General features: G+C 52.7%; 1 protein-coding gene across 9 annotated transcripts in view; it reads right to left on the bottom strand.

The window, feature by feature from the left end:
• Positions 1 to 6840: 6840 nt before the first annotated feature.
• The window catches only part of PDE4B (phosphodiesterase 4B), a 189618-nt gene continuing 174095 nt past the window's right edge, over positions 6841 to 22363 (bottom strand). For 8 of the 9 annotated variants that reach the window (XM_086753164.1, XM_086753165.1, XM_086753167.1 and 5 more), the window contains 9 exons: positions 17649 to 17742; positions 14844 to 15022; positions 14175 to 14273; positions 13873 to 14037; positions 13524 to 13623; positions 12687 to 12841; positions 12464 to 12586; positions 11297 to 11479; positions 6841 to 8900 (listed from right to left, as the gene is read on the bottom strand). In XM_086753164.1, coding sequence (XP_086609290.1) covers positions 8535 to 8900; positions 11297 to 11479; positions 12464 to 12586; positions 12687 to 12841; positions 13524 to 13623; positions 13873 to 14037; positions 14175 to 14273; positions 14844 to 15022; positions 17649 to 17742 — 1464 coding nt within the window. In that variant the 3' untranslated portion in view covers positions 6841 to 8534. Of the gene's footprint in view, positions 8901 to 11296; positions 11480 to 12463; positions 12587 to 12686; positions 12842 to 13523; positions 13624 to 13872; positions 14038 to 14174; positions 14274 to 14843; positions 15023 to 17648; positions 17743 to 18501; positions 18732 to 22363 lie in introns of those variants that run through there. The other variant, XM_010127560.2, reaches the window with a different exon arrangement.

The raw sequence follows: 22363 nt of genomic DNA, 5'->3' as shown, positions 1-22363 counted from the left end.
ATTAAAAACCCCAAAAGCCAAGTACCCCAAGGGTTCGGCTACACCAGTGGGGAAATGAGCTTCAACACCACAACAGGGTCTCTGGCATCGAGTGTCCCCAGCCCCAAAGCGTCCCCGGCCACAGCCCTCACCCATCCCAGCCGGCACGAAACGCCGCCACGCACCGGGGCGCCAGGAGGGGATTATTTAACAGATGGTTGGTTTAATCCCCGCAAGGAACTCCTGCGACCTGGTCCAGCCGCACACGCTTTCGGCGTGGGTCGCAGGGAATGGTGCCCGGCACCTTGGGGAAATCCATTTGTAATCCCAGGGCGAGCGCGACGCGCCCAGCGTCTCTCCTCCACCCCTTCAAACCAGCACCAAAACACCTCGAGGAGCCGGGCTGGCTCCGCACACTCTGCCCTGTCCAAATCCCCTCTGGACACACCAAAATCACCCTCATCCTCTGATAAAATCTGCTTATCCGCAGTGGGGCCTGGTGCTGCTGGAGCCATCCTGCATCCCAACAGCTCCGCTTCCAGCTGGGACAGAGCCGGCAGCTCTCACGATGCCGCTTGGCAGGGCTGATATTCCTTAAACGAGCTGTAGCTTCCCCCGCAAACCCCTCTCCCAAGCTGGGCAACGCGTAAATAAGTTATTTTCCCCAAATTCCTCCATTTCAGCACTGCGTCACGGCAGCCTCCCCATAGCACCAGCACAGGCCGCACCGGCACGGGCAGGAAACTCGCGGGTTGTCGTGAACCAGGTTATTCGTCTAGCGCTGCAGGGTGTCTCGGCCTTACAAAATAATTCCTGCAAGGCCAAAACTCAGCTTCCCGAGGGCAAAATTAACCCGGCACTACCAACGCCATGAGGCCGCGATGGCTCTTCCCCAGGCCGGGAGGCGCGGGGCGAAGCAGAGTTGTTGCTGGAGCGCATCCGTCTCCTCGGGGAGCGCGGTGTGCCAGCCAGCCCTTCTCATTCCAGGTCAAATCGGGTATTTGTGGATTTCCAAACGATTACCAACCACGCTAGTGGACACACGAGCATTTTTTGCAACAAAAGCGCTGAAAGCCTCGTGCAGCTCCTGAACGATACGCATCAGGAAGGTGCAAATAAACACCAACAGACAAAGTCAAAAGCTTTTTTTTTTTTTTAAAAAAAAAAAAGCAAAAAAAAAAAAAAAAGCAGAAAGTGAGTCACCAGAGAGCATTACTCACATCCAAGCAGAGTCATGCTCCAGGTACATGTGACAGGCGCCGCGGGCATGGAGGAGCCCGGCTCGTCCCCGTTCGGCCGGGGACACGGCGGCCTGGGGCGGACGAGGAGCGCGGGGCGCAGCGCAGAGGGGGATTTGCTAAATAAAGCCCAAATCCGCCAGCCTCGTCCCCGCGCAGGATGCGGCCCTGGCAAATCCCCTGGCATTAACGGCAGCAGCCGGTGGGTTGTTTACATCTCTGCGTACGTGGCTGCACGGCCCTTTCGCTAAACCGTAATTAAACCTTTACTAAAAATAAGCTCATCCATTTATCTGCTCCAGGTGGACGCAGCGCGGAGGAGGTTCTATATCCCAGGATGCAGGCGTCGCGCGGCGAATACGGAACAGCAAAAGACAAACCCACACCCCTGCGCAGGCGGCCATTGGGCTCTGAAGAAGCAGTGTATTTACAAGATTCCTTACGCAAAAGGCTTTTCCCTACCAGGGAAGGTGGATGGGAGACGCAAGGCCTCACCGGGAGCGTCGTGCCCGAGTCTCCATGGAGCTCAGGAGGGCGCAGAGGCAGATCGGCCCGGCGCTGAGCACCCGACGCCCTCACGCAATCTTCTCGGAAACGCCGAGCCAAAAAAAGACTGCGCCCTGACATGCTACTGGGTTTGACCACCCCGCGTTACGTTTCGCGCAGACGGAGCGTCGCGCGCATACGCCATCCCTCGGTGGGCGCAGGGCCAGGCCAGCCCGAGGAGCGGCGGGAAGAGGAGCCGCACCAGGCCCCGGCTCATCCCAGCCCGCCGATGGCGGGGAGCTCATCGCCAACCGCCGCAGCCACCGCTCATCGCCACTGCAACTGCCACCGGCTCCTGAGGAGCACCCTGAAAATACTCTGCACCCTGCCAAGCCCCCCAAAGCACCCAGCCCAGGCCGAGAGCCAGCACAGCAGCGTCCCACCGGACCCCCAACCACGCTCAGTGCGAGCAGCCACCCTCAAACCCCCAGCACGGCACCAGTCACACGATGGGGTTGGAAAGGAGCACTGGTTCCCCCAAAACCCAACAGAGCCCCTCATGGGACCAACCACCTCCATCACCAGGCACGGAGGGCGGCATGGGCCCGCATGCTGAGCTGGTAGCCCCCAAAAACTCACATTTTGCGGAGCAGGAACCGGCTGCTCACTGTGGGATGGGGGAGTTGGTGGAGCAGAGGCGCAACGTGCGTGCTGGAGAAGCAACAACAGAACGCTGCCAGAGCCAGCGCTGCCTTATTTAACAGCTCTCATGCCAGCAGAGGTAATTAGGCTACGCCCTGGGGCGCGAAGGCACCACGGGAGCCCTGTGAGCTGCTCCTGCCAGGAATCCTGCTCCTCAGGGCTGCCCCGCTCCAAAACGCCGATTCACCAGCACCACTGCTGCGGCAGCGTCCAAAAACCCCCCTCCGGCCAGCTGGGAAGGACACCTTCTGCATCCACCACCCCAAAACCCACCTTCCTCTGCTCTCTGCTCCCTCCTCCTCTCCCTCTCAGCAACTTCCCGGCCCCCATCCACAGCCCTGTATAATTAGGGGCTAATCAAGCTAAATCACCTGCCCAGGCACCACACCCTGATGGGGACGAGGCCCAGCTGGGGGCTGCCCTGGGGATGCTCCAGCCCTGTCGACGGGGACGGGGACGGGGACGGGGACGGGGACGGGGACGGGGACCGGGACCGGGACCGGAGCCCAGGGACAGGGGTCTGAGCCCAAATCCCTGCTCCTAGCACCTCTGTGGCTCCACATGCACCCAAATTCTCACCATTTCCCAGCCTGAGGGGACCAAACTACCCAACTGTTGAGACAAGAGATGGCAGAGGGAATATTATTTTAATTGCTTTTAATTTTTTTTTTGCTAGGAAGAAGGCTTTCAGGAACACTAAAAAAAGTCCTCGTGCGCCCCACAGCTATGGGGCTTTGCAGCCAGCAGCCCCGCTTCGCACCGCACACCTGGTCCTAAATATTACTGAGCCCATTCTGGGTTTGATCACGGCGCGCATCAGCCTCGAGTGCGCTGCCAGGATGGGAAGGGGCCTCCCCACGCGCCCCCCCGAGCCCGGGCAGGGGGTCTGTGCTGCACCCCGGCTCCCGACACCTCGCCGGGCTGGGGGCACCCAGCCCCAGGTACCCCGCGGCGCTGGGATGGGAAGCCCCAGTGGAAGATAAACCGGAGGAAGGGAAGGTGGGAGACAAAGAATTTGGGCCGCGGCCGGGCGATGCCTCCAGCTGCGCGGGGATCCAGCTGCGCGGGGATCCAGCTGTGGTCAGCCTCCAGCTGTGCTGCGTGTGCCCGAGCAGCGGACATCCCCGCTGCACGCCCCGGCTGCGCTGTGCAGTGGTCCGGGACCTCGGCAGATGGAGCTGTGCAGCTGTGCGCCGGCAGGATGGGCGCTGTGCAGCTGTGCGCCGCAGGACGGGCGCCATGCCAGCGATGGGGGCGGGGGGAGGGCACCCAGGGGAGCTGGGGACCCCGGCTGGGACCCACGGCGGGACCCGCCACCAGCAAGGCACCCTGCTGTGGGTGACCCTCTATTGCGATATATCTATTTTATTTTTTTTTTAATTGCAGCAACCTGCAGTGAGAAGCTCGCCGTGGGGATGAGGATGTCCCCAGGTCCTGCTGTCCCCCGTGGGACAGCCCCTCACCGGCACAGGGGGGATGCCCTCAGGGAATTGGACCCCTCGGGGACGGGCTTCTCGTGTCACCCCAAAAAGGGGCGCTGGGGAGAGCTGAAACACCCAAACGCATCTTAAAGTGCATCGGCTGGGCCGCAACCTGCCCTGTCCGTCCCGGCCGGCCCCGGGATCCCAGCCGGCGGCCCCGCTGCCGCAGCGGGACACCCACCTCCCCTCCGCGCGGCGGCTACAGGTGCCGTGAGCCCCCGGGCTCCGCTCCAGCACCCCCAACTCGATAAAATCTGTGCTTCGTGCACCAGCTCCCAGCTCCTTCCTGTTGGTTTTTTTTTTTTTTTTTTGACTACAAAACTGTCAACGCTTCAGCTTTTCGTTTCCTTTTTTTTTTTTCATCTGTAGGACTTTTGGGTGAACTCTACACCAGCGGCACCTAAATCTCTTTGGCTAGCAAACTGCTTCTGGCACTTTGCAAATCCTAACGGTTGGGTTCTGACCCGGGAAGCGCTCCGTCCCGCTGGCTGGCACACAGAGGGACACGCGGCAAATCCGCGTTTTCGAGGCGTTTCCTCAGAAGAAACCCAAAATTTCCTCAGTTTCCACTTTTCACCAGCAGCGAACATCCATCGCCTTGGCCCGCGGCAGGAACTGGCACTGGCTTGCAGCCACCGGCACACATCGCAGCGGCGGACGGCGAGCGGGAAGGCCCGTGCTCGTCCCTAAATCCTACGGACCAAGGGGGAAAAAAAGAGCCGGGAAAACCGGCCCCACACCGGGGAGAGCAGGCACAGCCGCCATGGGAAAAAGCAACCCAGCCGGTTTATTATTTTATTTCTCTGCATCGTGGTTTCTATTCGCAACGCCGACCTCCGGGTCAGAAGTTTCCTGGCAGCGGCGGGGGCTCTGCGGGACCCCTGTCCCCGGGCAGGCGGGAAGGGCCGGCTCTGTGCCGGGAGCAGAGGCTCATCCCTGGGATGGAGGCCTGCGGGCGCTTTCCCAGCTGCCAGAAATCCCCCCTGAAACCCCAGCTCTGCGGCCTCCGCGGGAAACGACGTCCCCAGGGACGGCAGCCGAAGTAGGGGCCGTTGGGAACGTCCATCGCTACGGCCGGCACGCGCTCACCCTCGTCCCGCAGCCCCGAGGTCCCGAGCCTCCCCGGCTGGGGTCCCGCACCGCCACCCCCGCGCGCACCCCGGCCCCTCCTGGACCCAGCGCCGGCGAGCGTCGCACGCCCCCGTTGCGCAGCCGGGCTGCCCAGCCCGGATGCGTTCCCCGGTTGCACATCACCGCCGTTGCACGCCGCGGTCGTACGCCCCAGCTGCAGCCCTGGGAGCCACCCCCTTCCCGGCAACGCGCGCTTTCTGCACACGGGTTTTGCTGCAGGTTTCGGTGTTTCCTCCTGTTTTTCCCCAAATACCCGAGCAGTGACAATTGCCAGCCCCTTGAGGGGGAATTCCCAGTCCTGCTGGGGGTCTCTGGCTGCACCCCGGGGGGAAATCCTGGGGACGGGGGGCAGGCACCCACCAGCGCCGTCCATCCGGGCCGCTAACGAGTGAGGAGGAAGCTGAAGGAAACCACGCACGGGGCGCACGGGGCCAGCGGGCGTTCTGGGCGCGGGGACAGTAAAGCATCCCTGTCCCCGAGGGAAAGAGGAAAACCAAACCAGCGAGCCACCCCGCACCCAAACTGGGATTTCCCGCCCCGAAAATGGAGGGCGAACAGGAGGGACTGGGGTTAGTTTTGCAAGGCGGCTGCCATCGCCGCGTTTTCTCTGCTGTTGCTGAGGAGAAGCGAAAGGCGGCTGCTCTTTCCGCGCCGGAGCAACGTCGCCGCGTTCGCACGCCGAAGCCGCTGCCTGGCAGAAGTAGGTCACTGGAAACGAAAGCAAGCAAGCGAAGGCCGGCGGCGGGGAGGGGGCCAGTCCACGCTGCCTGCCCCCCCGAAATGCCCGGCGGCCGCGGGGCTCACCCGCAGCTTCAGCTCTCTGCTCGCCATCCGAGCCGGCCGCTGTCCCCAGCCAGCACTGCAGATGTTTTTCCAGCCCCTTTCCCATCTCCGCACGGCGCTGGGAGCTGCGAGCGCAGCGCCGGGCAGAGCCAGATGCAGCAAAGGCGCTCATGAACGACAGCTAGGGCTGGATTCACCGGAAAAAGAGAAAATCAGTATCGGCATCGCCAAGAAGCTTGGACCGGTGGTTAAAACCCCGGCGAGGCACTGGGAGGAGCCCCGGTCGGGGTCGCGGCTGCTTGGCTGATGCCGGCTGCCAAGCCCGGGGTCAGGGGGGTGGAAGCCCCCTCCCAGCCGGAGCGGAGGCGTTTGCGTGACGGCGGGGTGGTCACTGCTGCTCCCACGATGCGCTGGGAGGAGGCAGGCACGCGGCTCGGCGATGGGCGCCGTCGCGTGGCTGCGTTTCGGAGAAAGTGGAAAGGATCTCATGTGGACGCTGCCAGCACTGCCCTCGCCGAGGGCGGCCCAGAGAGTCCCCGGTGCTGCGGGGGTCCCCGCCGTCCCCTCGCCCCTCCTTCCTGCCAGCAGGCAGCAGGATGTTTGTTTTTTTTACTGGAAAAATCAGTTGTTTTGGGTCAGGCCAGGACATGAAAGCAGCCCGCGAGCCAGGCCCCGGTGCCGCCCCGCGCCAGGCGAAGGCTGCGCTGCCGGCTGCGGCCATCGCCTTCCTGTCTGCGTCGCCTTCCTGTCGCCGCTGCCACCGGCCCCGCTGCGCCACCGGCTGCCGCGCAGGAAGGCGAAGGGCTTGGAGCCGGCGCGATGGAGAGGCCGGCCGTGCCCTCTGCCCGCAGAAACCCTTCTCTTCCCGTGCGGGAGACAAGGGCTCTGCCTGTCCCCCGCGTCTGGGCCGCGGGAAGGTCGAGTTTTACCGTGCCGCCGCTGCCAGCGGGGTCCCAGCCGAGCAGAGCGAGCGCGGCTGCCTTCGCCCCAGGTGCCGCCCGCGTTGATCCGGGAAAATAAGCAGCACCAAGAGCCGCAGGCAGGGTCATGCTCTCATTTATTCACTTCATATAAAAATCTCTTAAGAATGCATCTGAACACAATATATAATACTATAACATACATTGTGTGAAACTTTGGGAAACAATAAAATAACCACCTGGAACAATGCGGTGTTCAACAGACATACAAACCCATTGATCATGCACAGCTGTGCTATTTTCATTAACTAGTTAGTCACGAGTTGGACCAAAAGCTTGAAACTATATTTTACAAACCGAGATTGACACCGCTCACGATGCCGGACAAGCTTTGTCAGAAGAAGTTTCACAGCACAATTATTACATCAGTTCACATTTGTCTCATAAAAATTCACATTGGGTTGTTCAGAAATCGGAACGTGACATTGAAAAGCCGGCCCGTTGGCGGGGGTTGCTTTTTTTTTTTGCGGTTCCCCCCCGCTCCCCCTCTGTGTTTTCAGCACTTCCAACCGCTCGCCCGCTGCCCCGGGGTCCGCTCCCCAACCTCGCCGCGAAGGCGAAGCCCCCGCGGGCGGCCGCCACCCGAATGCCCTTCCTGGGTTGCGTCTGTCTCTTCAGCTATGTTCAGGTTCTTGTATTTTATGCAATACAAAAGGTTACGAGAAAAAAAGGCAACTCTTATTCCGAGTTTTCTACACAATTAACATCGCCGCCGACAGGCAATGTTAATTCATATAAATTAATAACTTACAAAACATTACAGTATGTACATTACGTAATAAATACACTGTTATAAACAGTAATGGAGGTGTTAGAGCTCAAGGCAGTGCAGGAGGAGGACGGTGGGCCTAAACCTAGGAAACGGGAACGACAGGCGGGAGAAACACAAACACCCGAGCGTGCAACTTCCAGCGAGCCGAGGAGCTGCCGAGGGGGAAAGCGCGGCACGCGCTGCCTTACCGCGCTTACTTACGCGGGGAAACAAACCGCCCTCTGTCCCGTGCACGAGCAAAACGAAAGCCCGCTGAGGGAGAAACCACTGCTACTCCGAGCAAGCGAAGGGAGACGGCGCACGGCGGCGTGAAGTGACTCTAAACGGATCGCCGGGGCTGTTAAGGAGGCGATCGAAGGTGCGGGAACGCAAAACAGAGGGTTCCCCTCCCGTTCAGCCTGTAAAAGCGATGAGGCGCGATACAGTGACAGGTATTGCCCATGAAAAAAAGGAAGACTGCTTCTTGTAACAGGAAGAATCAAAAAAGGATCGGTCAATTTTGAAACACCTTGTGTCACTTTTTATACTAAACTCCGCGTGTTTAATTAAGAGACTCTGGAAAAGACATGAAAGTGTTTACAAAGAAGGCACACAGGTCTGCAGACAGGTGGTCAGGTGGACAGGATTTCTATGGAGAGTTATTAATCAGTAGTTTCTATCAGTCTAACTGGTATAAACTCCAAAACTAACGGTATAAAATCTCTCAGCTGTGTGTCACGTACTCTTCAGTCACGACCCAAGCCAGCTCCAGGACAAGAGGATGCTCTCAGCTGACAAGGCTCAAACCGCAACGCACGTCACCTGTTCATTTCCTGAGCAATCATTCACTACACCATCCTTAACCCTGACTCCAATCTCAAGTAGCTGGGGAGATCTTTCAGCCAGTGTTAGACACAGGCCTCAGACCCAGGCTGCAGCCAGTCCGTCAGACTGCCTGCATGCTTGTTAAGTGTTTAAAATCCACTCACACGGGTAGGGGACATTATGTGTCCACAGGAGACGTGTCCTCTGTCACAATTTCTATGTTCGCCTCCCTCTGCGACTCCTCCTCCCCCGGGTCGGCCACGCAGAGCGTCTTTGTATTGCTGAAGTACCCGCCGCTCTCGCCGTCCTTCTCCGGCCCGTCCGAATCCTCCTCCTCCAGCGTCAGCTCAAACTGGAACTTCTCCATCAGGCTCTGACAGTCCCTGCCCCGCTCCTCCAGCGGGGGAGACGGGCTCTGAGGTATCATGCTCTGGTACCAGTTCCTGTTGTCCTCCAGCGTGTCCAGGATGTCCTGGGCGTCGGGCTGCACCAGGTCAGCCCACGTCTCCCAGAGCGGATGGACGATGTAGTCGATGAATCCCACCTGAGAAACACAGGAACACGCAGGCTTAGGGGCAGGGAACGGCTAGCAGCAGATGGGTGTCTAAAAAGCTCAAATTCTGTTAATACATGATTTTTACAAGCAAAATACCCGTCCCAGAGCACGTCCCCAAACCAGCGCGGTCTCATTGCAGACACAACCACCTGATACCCAAAGCAGAGACGGTTTAGACCATCGCCCGCCACCCCAGGGTACTGCCGTGGCTGGTGGCTGTGAAAACGCCGGCGCTCCCAGGGTGAGCCCTGGCGCCGAACGCCACTGCTTTTTTGGGCCGAAGTTTGACCTTGAGGTTTATTTTACCACGGTGTGTAGTTCGTACCCATTCCAAACTGTTTCGTGCTGCCGCATCTTTAAACGTTTCAGCATTCGTCCTCTGCTCTGCCAAAGCAGCTGCCGCGCTCCTCTGCGGAGCCCCGGCAGAGCTTCCCTTCCCTTTCCGTTTGCTTTGGAAGGAGCGCAGAAGGCAGGGCAGCTCATCCCAAGGAGCACTCCTCCCGCGCGAAGGCGGACGGACCGCTGCCGCCCGACTCCCACGGAGTGACGCGCCAGCGGTGGAAACGGCGAGGGCTGTGGCCGAGCCCGTCAGCCCTTCCGCCCGTTGGCGCGTAAGCTGCGAGCGAAATCATTTTTCAATTGTCTGACTAAGAGGACGTACGTCCAGGATGGAGAAACCTGAATGGCCATAAAGAGGATTGAAATTCTTCTGTCTTGGCAGAGTGTGTCACTTCTCTCCTCGCTCCGCTGGACAAGGTTTCTGTGCAGCAGGAAAATGGCTCTCAGAGGGGCCAGGCTCAACGTGCAGATGTTTGCTTTGGAAATCACACATGCCTCCTTCAGACACAACAGGATGTCAATAGAACCATTAACATTCAATTGTAACGGACTGTGGAGGCAGCTTAAACAAAAAGGTGATGAAAATTTCCTGCAGCACATGTTCTGGAGCACTTTTAAAGGGAAAAAAAAAAAAAAAAAACCAAAATCTTTGTACGGTCAGCCGATGGCTTCACCGCCACCCAAAATGCTCAAGGTCCCCAACGGCTTGAGATCAGTCACAGCGTAACCAGGCCAGCGTGTCTTTAAACATCCCGAATCATGGAATAGCTGGCCAGATGGCCTGATCTTAAAACGTTTTGATGCAAGGAGGTAACACCTAGAGCTTTGAAATTCTTGCGTCCTATTTTCCAATGAATTCCTTGTTTCTCTCCAGAACGGACGTGCCACCTCCCTGTCTCCTTTGCCGCCAGTTGGGATTCCAACGGTAGCCATTTCGTGCAATTCCTTTTCTTTTTGCAGAGCAAAAATGCCATTTTGAGACCATTTGTGAAACAAAAAAATTAATTGGAGCTCACATGCGGAGCACATCAGCATTTTCTGGCCAAGCCCAGCTGAAAGATTCATTTCTTGTTAGGTTAACAAATAAGACAGATTTTTCCAACAAAATCACCACGCGGTTGAGTGAATAATTTTGAAACCACTTGGCTTAGCCCTAGAGGACATTTGGAAATAATTATCATGAATTTTGGTACTTATTCAAGCTGAAAAACCTTGATGATGACTTGCTCGAGTCATTTAAAAACAACAACCAAGACACCATTATATAAAGACTGGAAGATGTTTAGGCAAACATAAATTATCGGCTTCATTACAGACTAACCGGGTGAAATTTTACGGCCTGTGCTACTCAGGTCAGAACAAAATCTGACCTTGAAACCATTTAATCTATGAATCAGAACGAGGGATGAGCCAGCTCATCTCAAAAACCAAGACACATCCAGCTCCTTTTAAGGTTTGTATCGACAGAAATAAACATTTCTTTGACTTCACCTGGCACGCGGCGGTTCCATCAGACCTCAAACTGAACCGGCCAGATCGCGCGCTGCAGAACTGCTCTGCGACTGGCATCCAGACTTTCCCAGTGCCCTGAAGCGGATCTCAACTGGGAGATGCTCCTAAGCCTGCAGTGCGACGGGGCTGGCGTTGCTGGAAGCATCTAACACGGGGTACGATGTCAGCAGGTTTCGGAGGGGCTAATTTCGGAGGGTGTGAAGGCAGGAGAGAGCTGGCAGGAGGAAGGGGAAATGGGAACTGCACTTTTCAAGCCTGGGGAACCAACTCTGGAATCCGGGACACAAGCAGGGCAAGAGGAACGCGCCTTTGGAGGTGAGGAGACGCGGAGGGGTACATAAGGGAGCTGGAACAGCCTGGCCAGTCTGTGCGAGCTTTGGGCACAGCCGGGTGTCAGGGTCAATCAGAACCAGCCCTCTGAACAGCTGGCTGTGTGCCTAACCGTACTAGAGAAAGCAGATGAATTTTGTCTCCACTTTAGAAATACAAGCTTAGGCTTGTATTGTACAGAAGTGCAGCTCGCGGCCGATTACCTGTGATTTCTCCACTGACGCCGTGTGTTTGTCGCACATCGGACTGATTTCCATTCCCCTTTCTCGCTCTTTGTCTCCCTGCTGGAAGAACTCCTCCATGATCCTGTCCGTCCACTGCCGGTACAGCTCCAGAGACTTTGTGGGATTACTCAAGTCCGCGCAATGTACCATATTTCGCAGAACCTGCAATTACATTAATCAGAAAACTCATAAAATCAAATGGAAAAAGAGGCCGGGTTCAAGCTGTATCTGCTTGCTTAATTCAGAACATTTAACCACGAGACTCTTCGATTACGCAACAGCCTATAAAAACATTAACATGGTAACATCCCCCCATATGGGTCTAGCTGCTACGGTCCGCCTCAAAAATAAAACGTGCCGCACGATTTTCAGACAACTGGATTCTTACACGGGGTGCAACGTTCGTTACATCGCACAGGTTCGTTCTGAACGCAGGTGCTTCCCACCGTTCACAGCCACTTCCACGCTCTCAGACGGTTAAACGCTCCCGCTTCATTACATGAGTAATATCCCTTCCACGCACACCAAAAACGTGCCTGACTAACTGTGGCGCAAGGATTTAGACAGCAAAGGAGTGACCTGTTTTGACATCAGCAGTCTTAAATAAAAATGCAAGGCGAGTTTTCCCATGAGTCTGCTCTTAAGAAGCTGGCCACCGAAGTGGAGAGAGGATCAGGACGTATCTTGTCCTGCTAACTCCATAACCCTGTTCCAGCTCTGCTTTGTCATTTCTGTGAATCAAGGATTAGATCCTATAGGGGACGGACTGTATATCGCTCATTTCAGCTCAGTGTGAGAGTTGCTTTAGGTACGGAGTGACAAATGAAAGTCTTGCCATCTCACAATGCTACTTTTTTGACAGGAGAAACAAGCAGGGGAAAGCAGCAAGGAAATTCAGGAGCCCTCAAAACCTCAGCCTTCAGAAGAGCGTGCACATTTCAGTTCCAAAACCAGAATCCCCTTTACCTAAAAGGTATGGGACCACCTTGTACCTCTTCGTGGTGCAGAACAGAAGAAAAAGATTGCTGAAAATTTAGATCAGTAGCTTCTATGTGCGGTCCATGTAAATGCCACAGTAAAAAGGGGAGTGTGGTTTCTTCAATCCTGAACAAAATACCCAAAATCCAGGGAACCGGGCTGACATACCTGTATTCTGTCTGTGTAGTTGTCCAGAAGGAGAACTCCTGAACTGGTCACCTTCTTCGTCTCCACCATCGTCTTCAGATCAGCTAACAGACTCATATGCTTGGACATATCTGTCGCCAATACCTTGGCAGAAGTGAAAACAGGACCTCAGTACGGGCAAGCATGCAAAGGAGCCAGGTTTTTCTTTCCGAGGAAAGAGGAGCGGGGTGGGCACAGCTCATACCATGTCGATCACCATCTTCCTGAGCGTCTGACGCTGTTTCTTGGTCAGGTTCTGGAAGATGTCGCAGTGCTCCTCCTGAAGCAGCTTGAAACCCACAGCGAGATGGTGGTTCTCCAAGACAGACTCATCGTTGTACATCAGGGCTAGTTCGGAATCTAGAGAAGCAAGACAAACAGGTGAAATGTGTGACTTCAAAGAGCAAACGCTTGTCCTGGGTACTGAAATCTTTGTCCACGCGCAATAAACTGGGACAAGTTTTATTTTTTTTGTTTCACGCGTGCCAAGAGCGTGCGGTTTTCCTTCGTGAGTACATATGTACGTAATACAAACAGCCCTTTGCTGGGTTCTAACAAACAAAATAGCACCCGGCTGACTTAGTTAGGGGCTTCGGAATCACCGACAACAGAAAGCGTGAATCCTCCGAGCACACTTTCCAAAAAAGAACAATACTCATGTTTTGGAATCAAGACGCACGCTTAGCCTGTCGCGGAACACAACACGAACCACAACATTTAGCTTTATCGTTGTCAATAGCAACAGTGTTATTTATGTTCTATTAATGACAAAATTTGCACTCAGGATTGGAAGAATCATTGCGCGTTAGCAAGCAGTAACGTTCACAAGATTCAAGGGCGCTTTGCAAATTGTACGACAATAACTTCCTTTGTTATGAATTTCGTTTTAATTACCGCTTTATTTCAAAACATCTAACTTGTTTACTGCACAGTATTTTGAGAAAGCAATGCAGTCTGGAAGTCACAGCGTGTGACTCGCTGCTCCGGAAAACGCATTTCCATCCGTTTCCAGGTTTGCAGATGAAGTTATTAGAAAACTCACTGGTATTAATAAGAAATTGATTGGAGACCCCGGGGTGATCCACATCATGAATGGCAGCTGCAAAAATTGCCGCAAGGATTTCCAAATCAGTGAAGACGGCCTAGGAAGGGGAAAAAAAGGAATGTGTCAGAAAAGTTCTTTATGTTTTATCTCTCAACAGTTTGGGAGGCTGCTTTAGAAAAACCAGTTGTGCATTTTTAATTATTTTGCTGGGGCCAAGACATTTACTCAGCAGAAAGGTCTGCAAGCAGCACAGCGCAAGGCAACGTGGTGCTTTTAATTCCCCATCCCACCTTTGAACACGACTCCTGCCCAACGCAAAGCGCAGAGCTCAAATTCGGAAACTCACATCCAGTGCGGGGGTAGAGAGCAGGACGTGCGTGGACTGGGCCACGTCGGCGGCGTGGAGGCTGTTGTGGTAAGCGACGTCCGAATGGTAGTGGTCTTCTAGCGTCATCATGTACGTCACAAAAGTGTCTGATGAGATCTTGAATGTTTTTAGTAGATCTCGCTCCTGAATAATAAATGGTGCAAGCATACAGGCATGTATCAAATAAGGATGGCATACCAGAGAAGGCAACAAAGCAGAAAGCAACTGGAAACGAAAATAGTTTTGTCAAAGAACAGCAAATTTGAGAAAAAGCCACCAACCTGAAATATAGCGTACATAATGCAGGTGAGCGGCCTGTTGTGGGAATACCTTGCGACGTTAAATATGTTGAGACCCCACTTATTCAGGTCTTCCAGTTCCTTTTGAAAGGACAAAAAGAGAAGGGTTACACTGCGTTTCAAGACGAGTCTGCATTTATCACTCGCACCACGTCTCTCTTGCATCTTCCAAAAGTATAAAAAGATGTGGATTCAAACTTCATTACGGCAATTAAGTGAGCACACGAGCAGGTGTACTTCACAAAGGACAGGGAGGCAGAGTAGCTGCGCAGGGCTGATGCCAAAGCACTTGTGCAAGGAGGCGACGTTTCTCTGGGTGCCAGGGGAACTATCTGTGATGTGTGTTTCCAGGCACCAAGAAGAAATGCCCCGGAGCCAGTTTGCTGCACACAGCGTCGTTATACATTCCTGTGTTTCATAATTGCTTTCCTCAGCCTTCGTCACGTTTTTTTTTTTTTATAATTTTAGGGATATTTTCAAGGAACTTACGAACACAGAATATACTCTTAGGGCCTGGTACCATTAATTACAGCACTGGTAATGGCCACACCACTTCAGGGACACCAATTCCAGTTTTACAACCTGGGGGGCAGCCCATCGCTGGCTTCCAGACAACACTGACTCTCCCAGAACTGCAAGAATCTGTCCTACCTTGGCCAGATGGTCTTCCTTTTCTGTCTTCACACCGAATCGTGAAATGCTGGTGTTATTTAAGCTCGAACTATGCATCAATTTTTTCACTCCGCTGATCTGCGTCATGAGCTGCTGTTTTTTCTTCTTCTCTCTGTCTTTCTGGGTGGGAGAAGGAATCTCCACATCATTCTGCTTGTCTGCAATAAATAAAGGCGAAACGAGTCAACACCTTCTGCAGCGCGAGCGCCCATCACACCACCCACAATTAACCCTTTGCTTTGCTGATTAAGTGGCTCTGCCCACCAGTTTGAACCCCGGTGTTTCTGCTGGGGGCCTTCTCTCGTTTTGGGACCGAACTGAACCAAAATCAAAGCCCAGCCAGCCACGTCACCTCTGCTTGTCCCGTGGAAGGCTGAACCTTCCCAGTGAGCCCTGCTGGGACGCGCAGCGCCGGGCTGCTTTCATCGTGGCGGTTTTCAAGCTGCATTGCTTGGGGACACAGCGCACGTCCAGCTCTCCGTGCCTGAAGGGCACCAAGTTCTGCTTATGGGTAGTTCCAATTAATTTTTATGAGCTATTTTCAGGACAATAATATGTAAATTCAAACAATGCTTTTTTCCTCTATACACAAGCATCTATGTTCACATTCACTGTATTGATACGTCCTGGGGCCAAACCCATCTCCATACCCCCTGCTCTTAAAACACCGATCCAGTAACAACCTGGTGTCACTGATTTATGAAAGGTTTGCCCTTTACAAACACGTACAGAATAACACCCAGCGCACAGGCCATGTTTCTATTGCCCCGCTCGGAGATATTAACAATATTTGCGCACGTTAAGGGGGCACCAAACTTGTCTGTGGAGATGTGTTTGATGACTAAATCTATCCACACACGCTACTTACTGCCTTTACAGCTGATTCATTTGCTGCATTGGAATGGGGATACAGTGGCTCATTACCTGCACGCTAATATTTTTTTTCATGAACTTTTAGAAAAGGCTGCTACAATCTCTTTGCACCTTCGCATCTCTGAGGATCTCTGGAAGGACCAGGCAGCTAGGCATTAGTTACTTTTGCCTTGGCTTAATTAAAAATCTCTGAAATAAGAGGCACCAGTGTGCCTGCCACACCACAATGAAGAAGGAAGCCGTTATTCACAGCAACAGCCAAGCTGACATCAATGGGTCTCTCCCTTGTGTGCTTCTGCTGAACAACAGAAGGACTTTCCTCTCTATAATCTCCCTGGCAATGACTAACACTAAGGGAGCATAAAATGGGCATTCTTGAACAGAAATCTCTAATTTGTTAAATCATGGCCCCACGGTGGCGGCAGCAGCCACACCCCCTGCCGCGTAGGAAAGGGCACGTGCTGAGAGGCCAGCACAAACCTCCCCGTTTACGTGATGCGGCTGAGGATAAAACCACCGGTCTCCATCTTGGTCCTTCGTACGGATCTAAAGCTGGCGTCCTCACTCTCGCTGACCAAGCGGTGACGGCAGGCCTGGCCCCTCTGCAGAGGACACCGCTTCTTGGTGCCGTCCTCGGCTCATTTAATAAAGGCTGAACGAAGTCACGTCATCTGGCTTTAATATCTCTAAGTTATCCTCATCTAGCAAATGCTGTTTGGAGATAAATGACTGTCCTATCCACGTATTTCTGGTTTTTGGTTTGTTCAACTTCCTCAGCTGTAGACTCCTGGTATTTTGTGTGTTCGTTTAATTTTAAACCAAATTTTAGTGGGGGAAAAAAGTCACCCATAAAAATGTAACAGCATGACTTCCTAAAAAAACCTCTAAGATCCTTTTAAAAGGTTTACTCATTTCTTCTTAATATGAGCAATCAAGTCACAATCTGGCCCAGTCTGGAGAGCCTGCACCACTCGGCATCGACGTGGCCCTAAGTGGCTGAGTGGCCCTCAAACTGCCACAAAACGGCGAGGACGTCACCGCTACACAACACGGGAGAAATGGCAGAATGGGGATGAACAAGACCAGGGCCAATGGATTCCTACAAAGCAGCGACAGACTTACACGGATTATTAACAACATGCTGTGTCCTAAACGCAGGCAGTAGCTCCAGTTCCAACTGGCCACTGAAATCACTTTAAAATCCCTTAATGGAAATAATTGCGTGTCATACAGCGAACGTGTTCTGGGCCATCTTCACCGCAGGGCACGGGGCCCCCACGAGCCCTGGCATCCCACGTACACTCAGCATGTGAAGCTGTCGGACTCGGAGATGCGGGTACGAGGGTCCTGTACTAAGCTTCGTTTTGTATGCAAATGGTCACAAATTCTAAAGCTGCTTGAAAACGCTGAAAACTCTATTTTTCATAGCATCCCACAAAACTAATGACATGCAAAATATTCTCTGTACTCTTTATTCTGACTTGCAGTGCAAAATGAGCAAATATATAATACGTAAAATGTCTGGGCTCAACCTACTTGTCCGAGCCCTGTCTCTCAAGGGGGAAGACGCAGCTGTATGAGGCAGCAGTTGCAAAAACAAGAGCATGCAGCTGGGCTTGTGTGACCTTGTCCTTTCCGTAAGGTCAACAGGAAAATAAAATATTCCATAATGCAGCTACCAATAGCTTAGTTCAATCCGAACAGAAAAATCTTTTTCAATTTGCAGAGGGAATGCTTTTGTGGATAGACTTACTCAAACACTGTGTTATTATTTTGAAAGTGAAAAATCAAACCAGTTAAACAACGCTCTGCCCCAAAGGAGAACAGGGCACACGTATCGACTGGTGGGTATGAGGCTGCCCTTAATCATTATCTTTGAGTCACCGGAAAGCTTGGGATGCAACGCCTTACCCAGGAAAGTGTTGGAAATGTACTCAGACACCTGGTTGCCGGAGCGGCTCATCTCGGAGAGGTGTGTCAGCTCCCGGTTCAGCATCCTCTTGAACTGGGAGGGGAAGAGCACACAGACAAAGATGGCATTTTTCTGACTGCTTTTCCAAATTAACACAGCTTTTGTCACAAGTGAGTCCACAAACAAGATGTTAAAAGCAAAATTCTGGAGGTATTTGGAACGGAGTCAGCGACATACGGTTTCATTTAGATACTGCTCAGCATCATCATGACTAGCTATTTCTTTTCAGTACACTAAACGACAAAAATAATTTCCTCCAAAGATGCCTATTAGTTTTTACTGTAAGAAACGAGAAGATAGCGTTTCAGGTAATCTCTCTGAACGATCAAATTCTTGTATTGGTTTTAAATTCCACATCCCATAACCTTCTTTTGTTCTGAATGTTCTCAGTTTGCTCCATTTTGAATTATGCAAGTAAAAGACAATTGCATATGTCCGGAACAGAAAAGAGGAGAAATATGCCATAAATCTGAAGATCTGCTTAGATCATCCCAGTAAAATGTAGGATTCCTGTATTTGTCCACCCAGATATACATGCTATGATTATCCTGATTTTCTAATCGCACATTTTCATTGCCGCATCATTTTATCCCACAACAGTGAATTCTCAAAGGAGAAAAAAAAAATTTCCATACATGTACGCCGCATGCACAGTACACACATATGTTTATCTCTTGCCATACAGCACACACAAATAACCATTTTAAAAGCAAGTTTTCCTTTCAGAGGTTTCATCCAAGCAATAAAGCACAAACCCCCACTCATTTATAAGGCTCCAGGATTTAAACCCACCTTAATATAACCCCAAGATACAGATAAGAGATAGTTTGCCTCAGGCATTTTGGAAAAGTCCACGCCACCGTCCACAAATCCTCACGGAGAAATCGCCGGTCAGACAGGAGAGCTCCTCGGGCACACGGACACCCCCCTTCCCCCGTCAATTTAAAAAAAAAAAATTAAAAAATCAGCGTTCGTTGAAGGCAGAGATCCCCCAAAGCCCGGCAGTCGCTAATCCCAGACAAAGCCAAGCTTGGCACAGCATCTTCGCAGAGGGCTGAACGTGGGTGTATTTGCTCGCAGGAGAGAATAATGAAATCAGGGATTGCACGAAGAAACGCGAACTAATCCCAGGGTGTTCAGCTGGATGGCTGGAAGCACTTATGAATTATGAATCGTCCTGGCTGAAGGGGGTCCCCGCTCCGCATCAGCCTTGCTCAGCTGAACCTACCACAAAAAAACGACGCCGGTTTCGGAGGGGCTGCCAGCTTTAGTAACACAGCCATCTTTTTACAGGGAAGATTAAAATGGAGGAAGCTCCCTGCATATTTAAACAAGTCCAAAGTAGACAGTAGTCTCTTCTCCATTTCTGCTTTGTTTTAAGCCTCCTCGTTGCAGAGACCAAGGATTTTCAAAGCAACTGTTCAAGTATGGATTTTTAAAAGCAGAATTTTTCACATTTTCAGTGTGATCCCAGTTTTTTTTCCCCCTACACGGTAAAGGACAATGTAGCAATGCAGAAAAAAAATGTACCTTTGCAAACTGGAAATACTTTCCAGGTAAAAGGTATAAATTAATCATAACCTTAAATCTGTAATGCCAGTCTGCAATTAATAAATTCTTTCTTACAAGAATATATTCACAATCCCAATTTCAAGATTTACTCATTCCATCCCTTTTTATTTCAAACCGAGATGCAATCGCTTTATTAGGAAGCTGTAGCCCTTTAGCACCAAAAAGCAAAGCACATTGTGCTGTGTATGTGACACAGCTCACAGCAAGGAATCACCGCCGGTGTGACGATGCGCTAGGACGTCCTTGGCCATTGCTGGCTGCAACACGCGGCCAGGATTCCTAAAATAAAACTGCAATCTCTGGGCTAAAATGGTTTTGGTTTAGGCCCACGCGCAGCACCGGGCACCGGGAAAATGGCGCCTCGCTGGCCTGGCACGGCCCAACCGCGGCCTAGCACCCACCAGACGGGATCTCTCTCAGCCTTCGGGCCCAAAGAACCACACAGAGCAGGAGAAGCTGTGAACTCAGCTTCTTCTCGCCTTAAATTAATGATTGTCAGAGGTGGGAAGGCGATGCCACTTCCCTTTCACCACGGCGCAGGGCAAAGATGGGGTGCTACCCGCTCGGACTCCGCCACCACAATCTCTTGCAGCAACCAGCCTCGTCCTGCCAGCGTGAATATCGCACAGCAACGCCTCACTTTCTGGGTTACTCAACCACTTTAAACACTGCCTGACGGGATATGGGCAGGAGCAGGGTGCGAAGGACGCCGGCCACCCGAGAGGACACCCCAAAACGCTGGGTCACAGGCACAGGCTCTGGCTTATGGCGTCTCCACTCAACTTCACGCCAACCAAGAGGGACAAAAGCCTTTTTGAAACGCCTAAGAGGAACCTTAGTGACGGAGAACGAGTGGCAGGAAGAATCAAAAGTGAGGGAGAGCAAGCCCGTGGGAGGAGAGGAGAGCCTGACCCGCTCATTCCTCACAGTGACGTATTTTCGCCAGTCACAAGCGCCAGCCGCCGACACGTGAGTGCTCCCGCAGACTCACAGTGAAACATGTGCTGAAACATTTCTGCGGATTGAGGCCTTTATCTTTACAAGGAAAACACCATAATCAGATAATTACACAAAAAAAACTTTGAAGTGACGTTGAATCAGTCGAGTTTTCTATACAATCATGCCTTTCAGCCAAATAATCCCAACGGTGGACAAACATTTGGAAAAAAAAAAAAGCCTTTACCTCACAAGTGGCTTCATGAAGTACAAAGGGTAGCTGCTGCCTTTCCACAGAAGCACAGAGCTACTAAATGGCCTCCACAAGGTCACCCCGGCCATCCGCAGCAGAGATGGGCACAGATCAAAGACCTTGGGATTCTCCTACCTGCTCTCTAACCAGAAATCCGTCCCCTTCATCTCCTCCAACAGCCTTAGCCTTGCTCCCTTCTCCAGATTTTCAACCAAGCAACCTTTTATAAAGGCAGGCAGTGGCACCACAGCGCTGCTGAAAGGACGGCGGGTGCCCAACCCAGCCAAGAAACCCAGAGCTTTGCAGATTTTATTGCAATTTCCCACCCAAACGATGCTGGCACCTGAGCAGGATTTACTTAACACCACCATCACCCCCTTTTAAAAACTCCACAGCCCAGCACGAACCGAGGCACGCTGACGGCATGCCGTGCCTTTGCTGCTCGTGGAGGGTTGGGATTTTTTTTCCCCGAGCTTCCCTTGCTGTCAGGATGCTCTGGAGCGATGCCGCTCCCTCTGAATGGCTTTGCCATTTGCCTGCGGTGCCTGCGGGGAGAAAGCACGCCGCTGCCTCTCCGCACGGATCGATGACCGATGCCATGCGCAAAGCTCCGCAGCCATCCCATCTTCGCAAAATCGATTTGACAGCAAAGGGTAAAACAAACAGATTGCAGGCTAGCGATGAGAAAATAGCAACTGCTCTGCCATGAAGCAAACAGAAGTGATGTCTGCTTTAAAGAGCTCGCACGCGAGCGCCGCATGGTCCTCAGCTCAGCAATTACGATGATGCCTATCAGCAACACGTGGATGCATGCTGTTATTTTCATAATTAATAATCGTCTCGGTGCCTTTCACAAAGGAAATAAGCACCGATAACCTCGCTGCGCAGATGGGAACAGAGGCACACGTAAGAACACACATGCGCGCAACACGAGGATGTGCGCGGGAGGGGATGTCCACCCTGACTCGAGAGGGGTTTTCCTTAAAAAGAAGTAAAATCAGGAAACAGGCTTGGGGCTGCCTTCCCTCTAGCCCAAACTCCGATCACAGGACCGTGCAATTAACACATTCCACTGATGAAAAGAGAGACGATAACGTCAGAGAGACGAAGCCTCAGCTGAAATTTTTAATAACCAACACACATGGTGGGATGGCTGACCTTCCCAGCAAGTCACGGGGGTCTGAAACCATCTGGAGGGCTGTGTGAGAAAAAGCCAGTGCATCGCGTGGAGTTTTCCTATTTTGCACGCTCCGAAGTATCTGCAGAAGTCATCTGAACCAAATTAAGTCTCCCAGAAACTGAATCACTCTTTGATTACCAGCAGTGACCCTTTTTCGTGTCCCTTCTGGTAGAGATAGTTTCTTCCCAGCTTTCCAGTCGTGCGTGCGGGCGGTAATTTCCTTGATTACCGTTGGGAAAGTTCCCTCACGGTTCCCCTCTCGCCCGCCCACGCCTCACCCTGGCCGCTCACGTCTTCTTTCTGCGCTGCCTGCTTTTACTTCTCCAGCCGCAGCGTGGGGCTGAGCGCTGGCCCCCTGGGGACCACCGCGGGCGTGCGGTGGCATCGGCACCGGCTGTGTGGCAACGCTGTCAGTCACTTGGCAGCTGGTCCTTCACCCCATCCTAACCAAACGCTTTCAGAGGAAGAAAATTTGGCCTAATTTACGACGGGATTTGCCAGATTTAGAAGCCGGAGCACGCTGGCTCTGAAGCCACCACATGCAACGTGGGGTGGAATCCAGGGCAGCATCCAGCCACGCTGTGGGAAACCTCCCCGGTGCTTCAGCGTGGAAAATCCCACCTTTCTGGCTCTTTACAGAAGAAACGACTCCCTTCCTTTCCTAGGAAAGTCAGCGAGAGCCACGCAGAGGCACACACACGCACTTCTGGGCC

This window comes from Chlamydotis macqueenii, chromosome 8 (assembly GCF_036417535.1).
Source record: "Chlamydotis macqueenii isolate bChlMac1 chromosome 8, bChlMac1.mat, whole genome shotgun sequence".
NCBI classification, from domain to species: domain Eukaryota; kingdom Metazoa; phylum Chordata; class Aves; order Otidiformes; family Otididae; genus Chlamydotis; species Chlamydotis macqueenii.
Note: the sequence above shows the minus strand (reverse complement) of the source record. Positions and strands in the feature narration are given on the sequence as shown.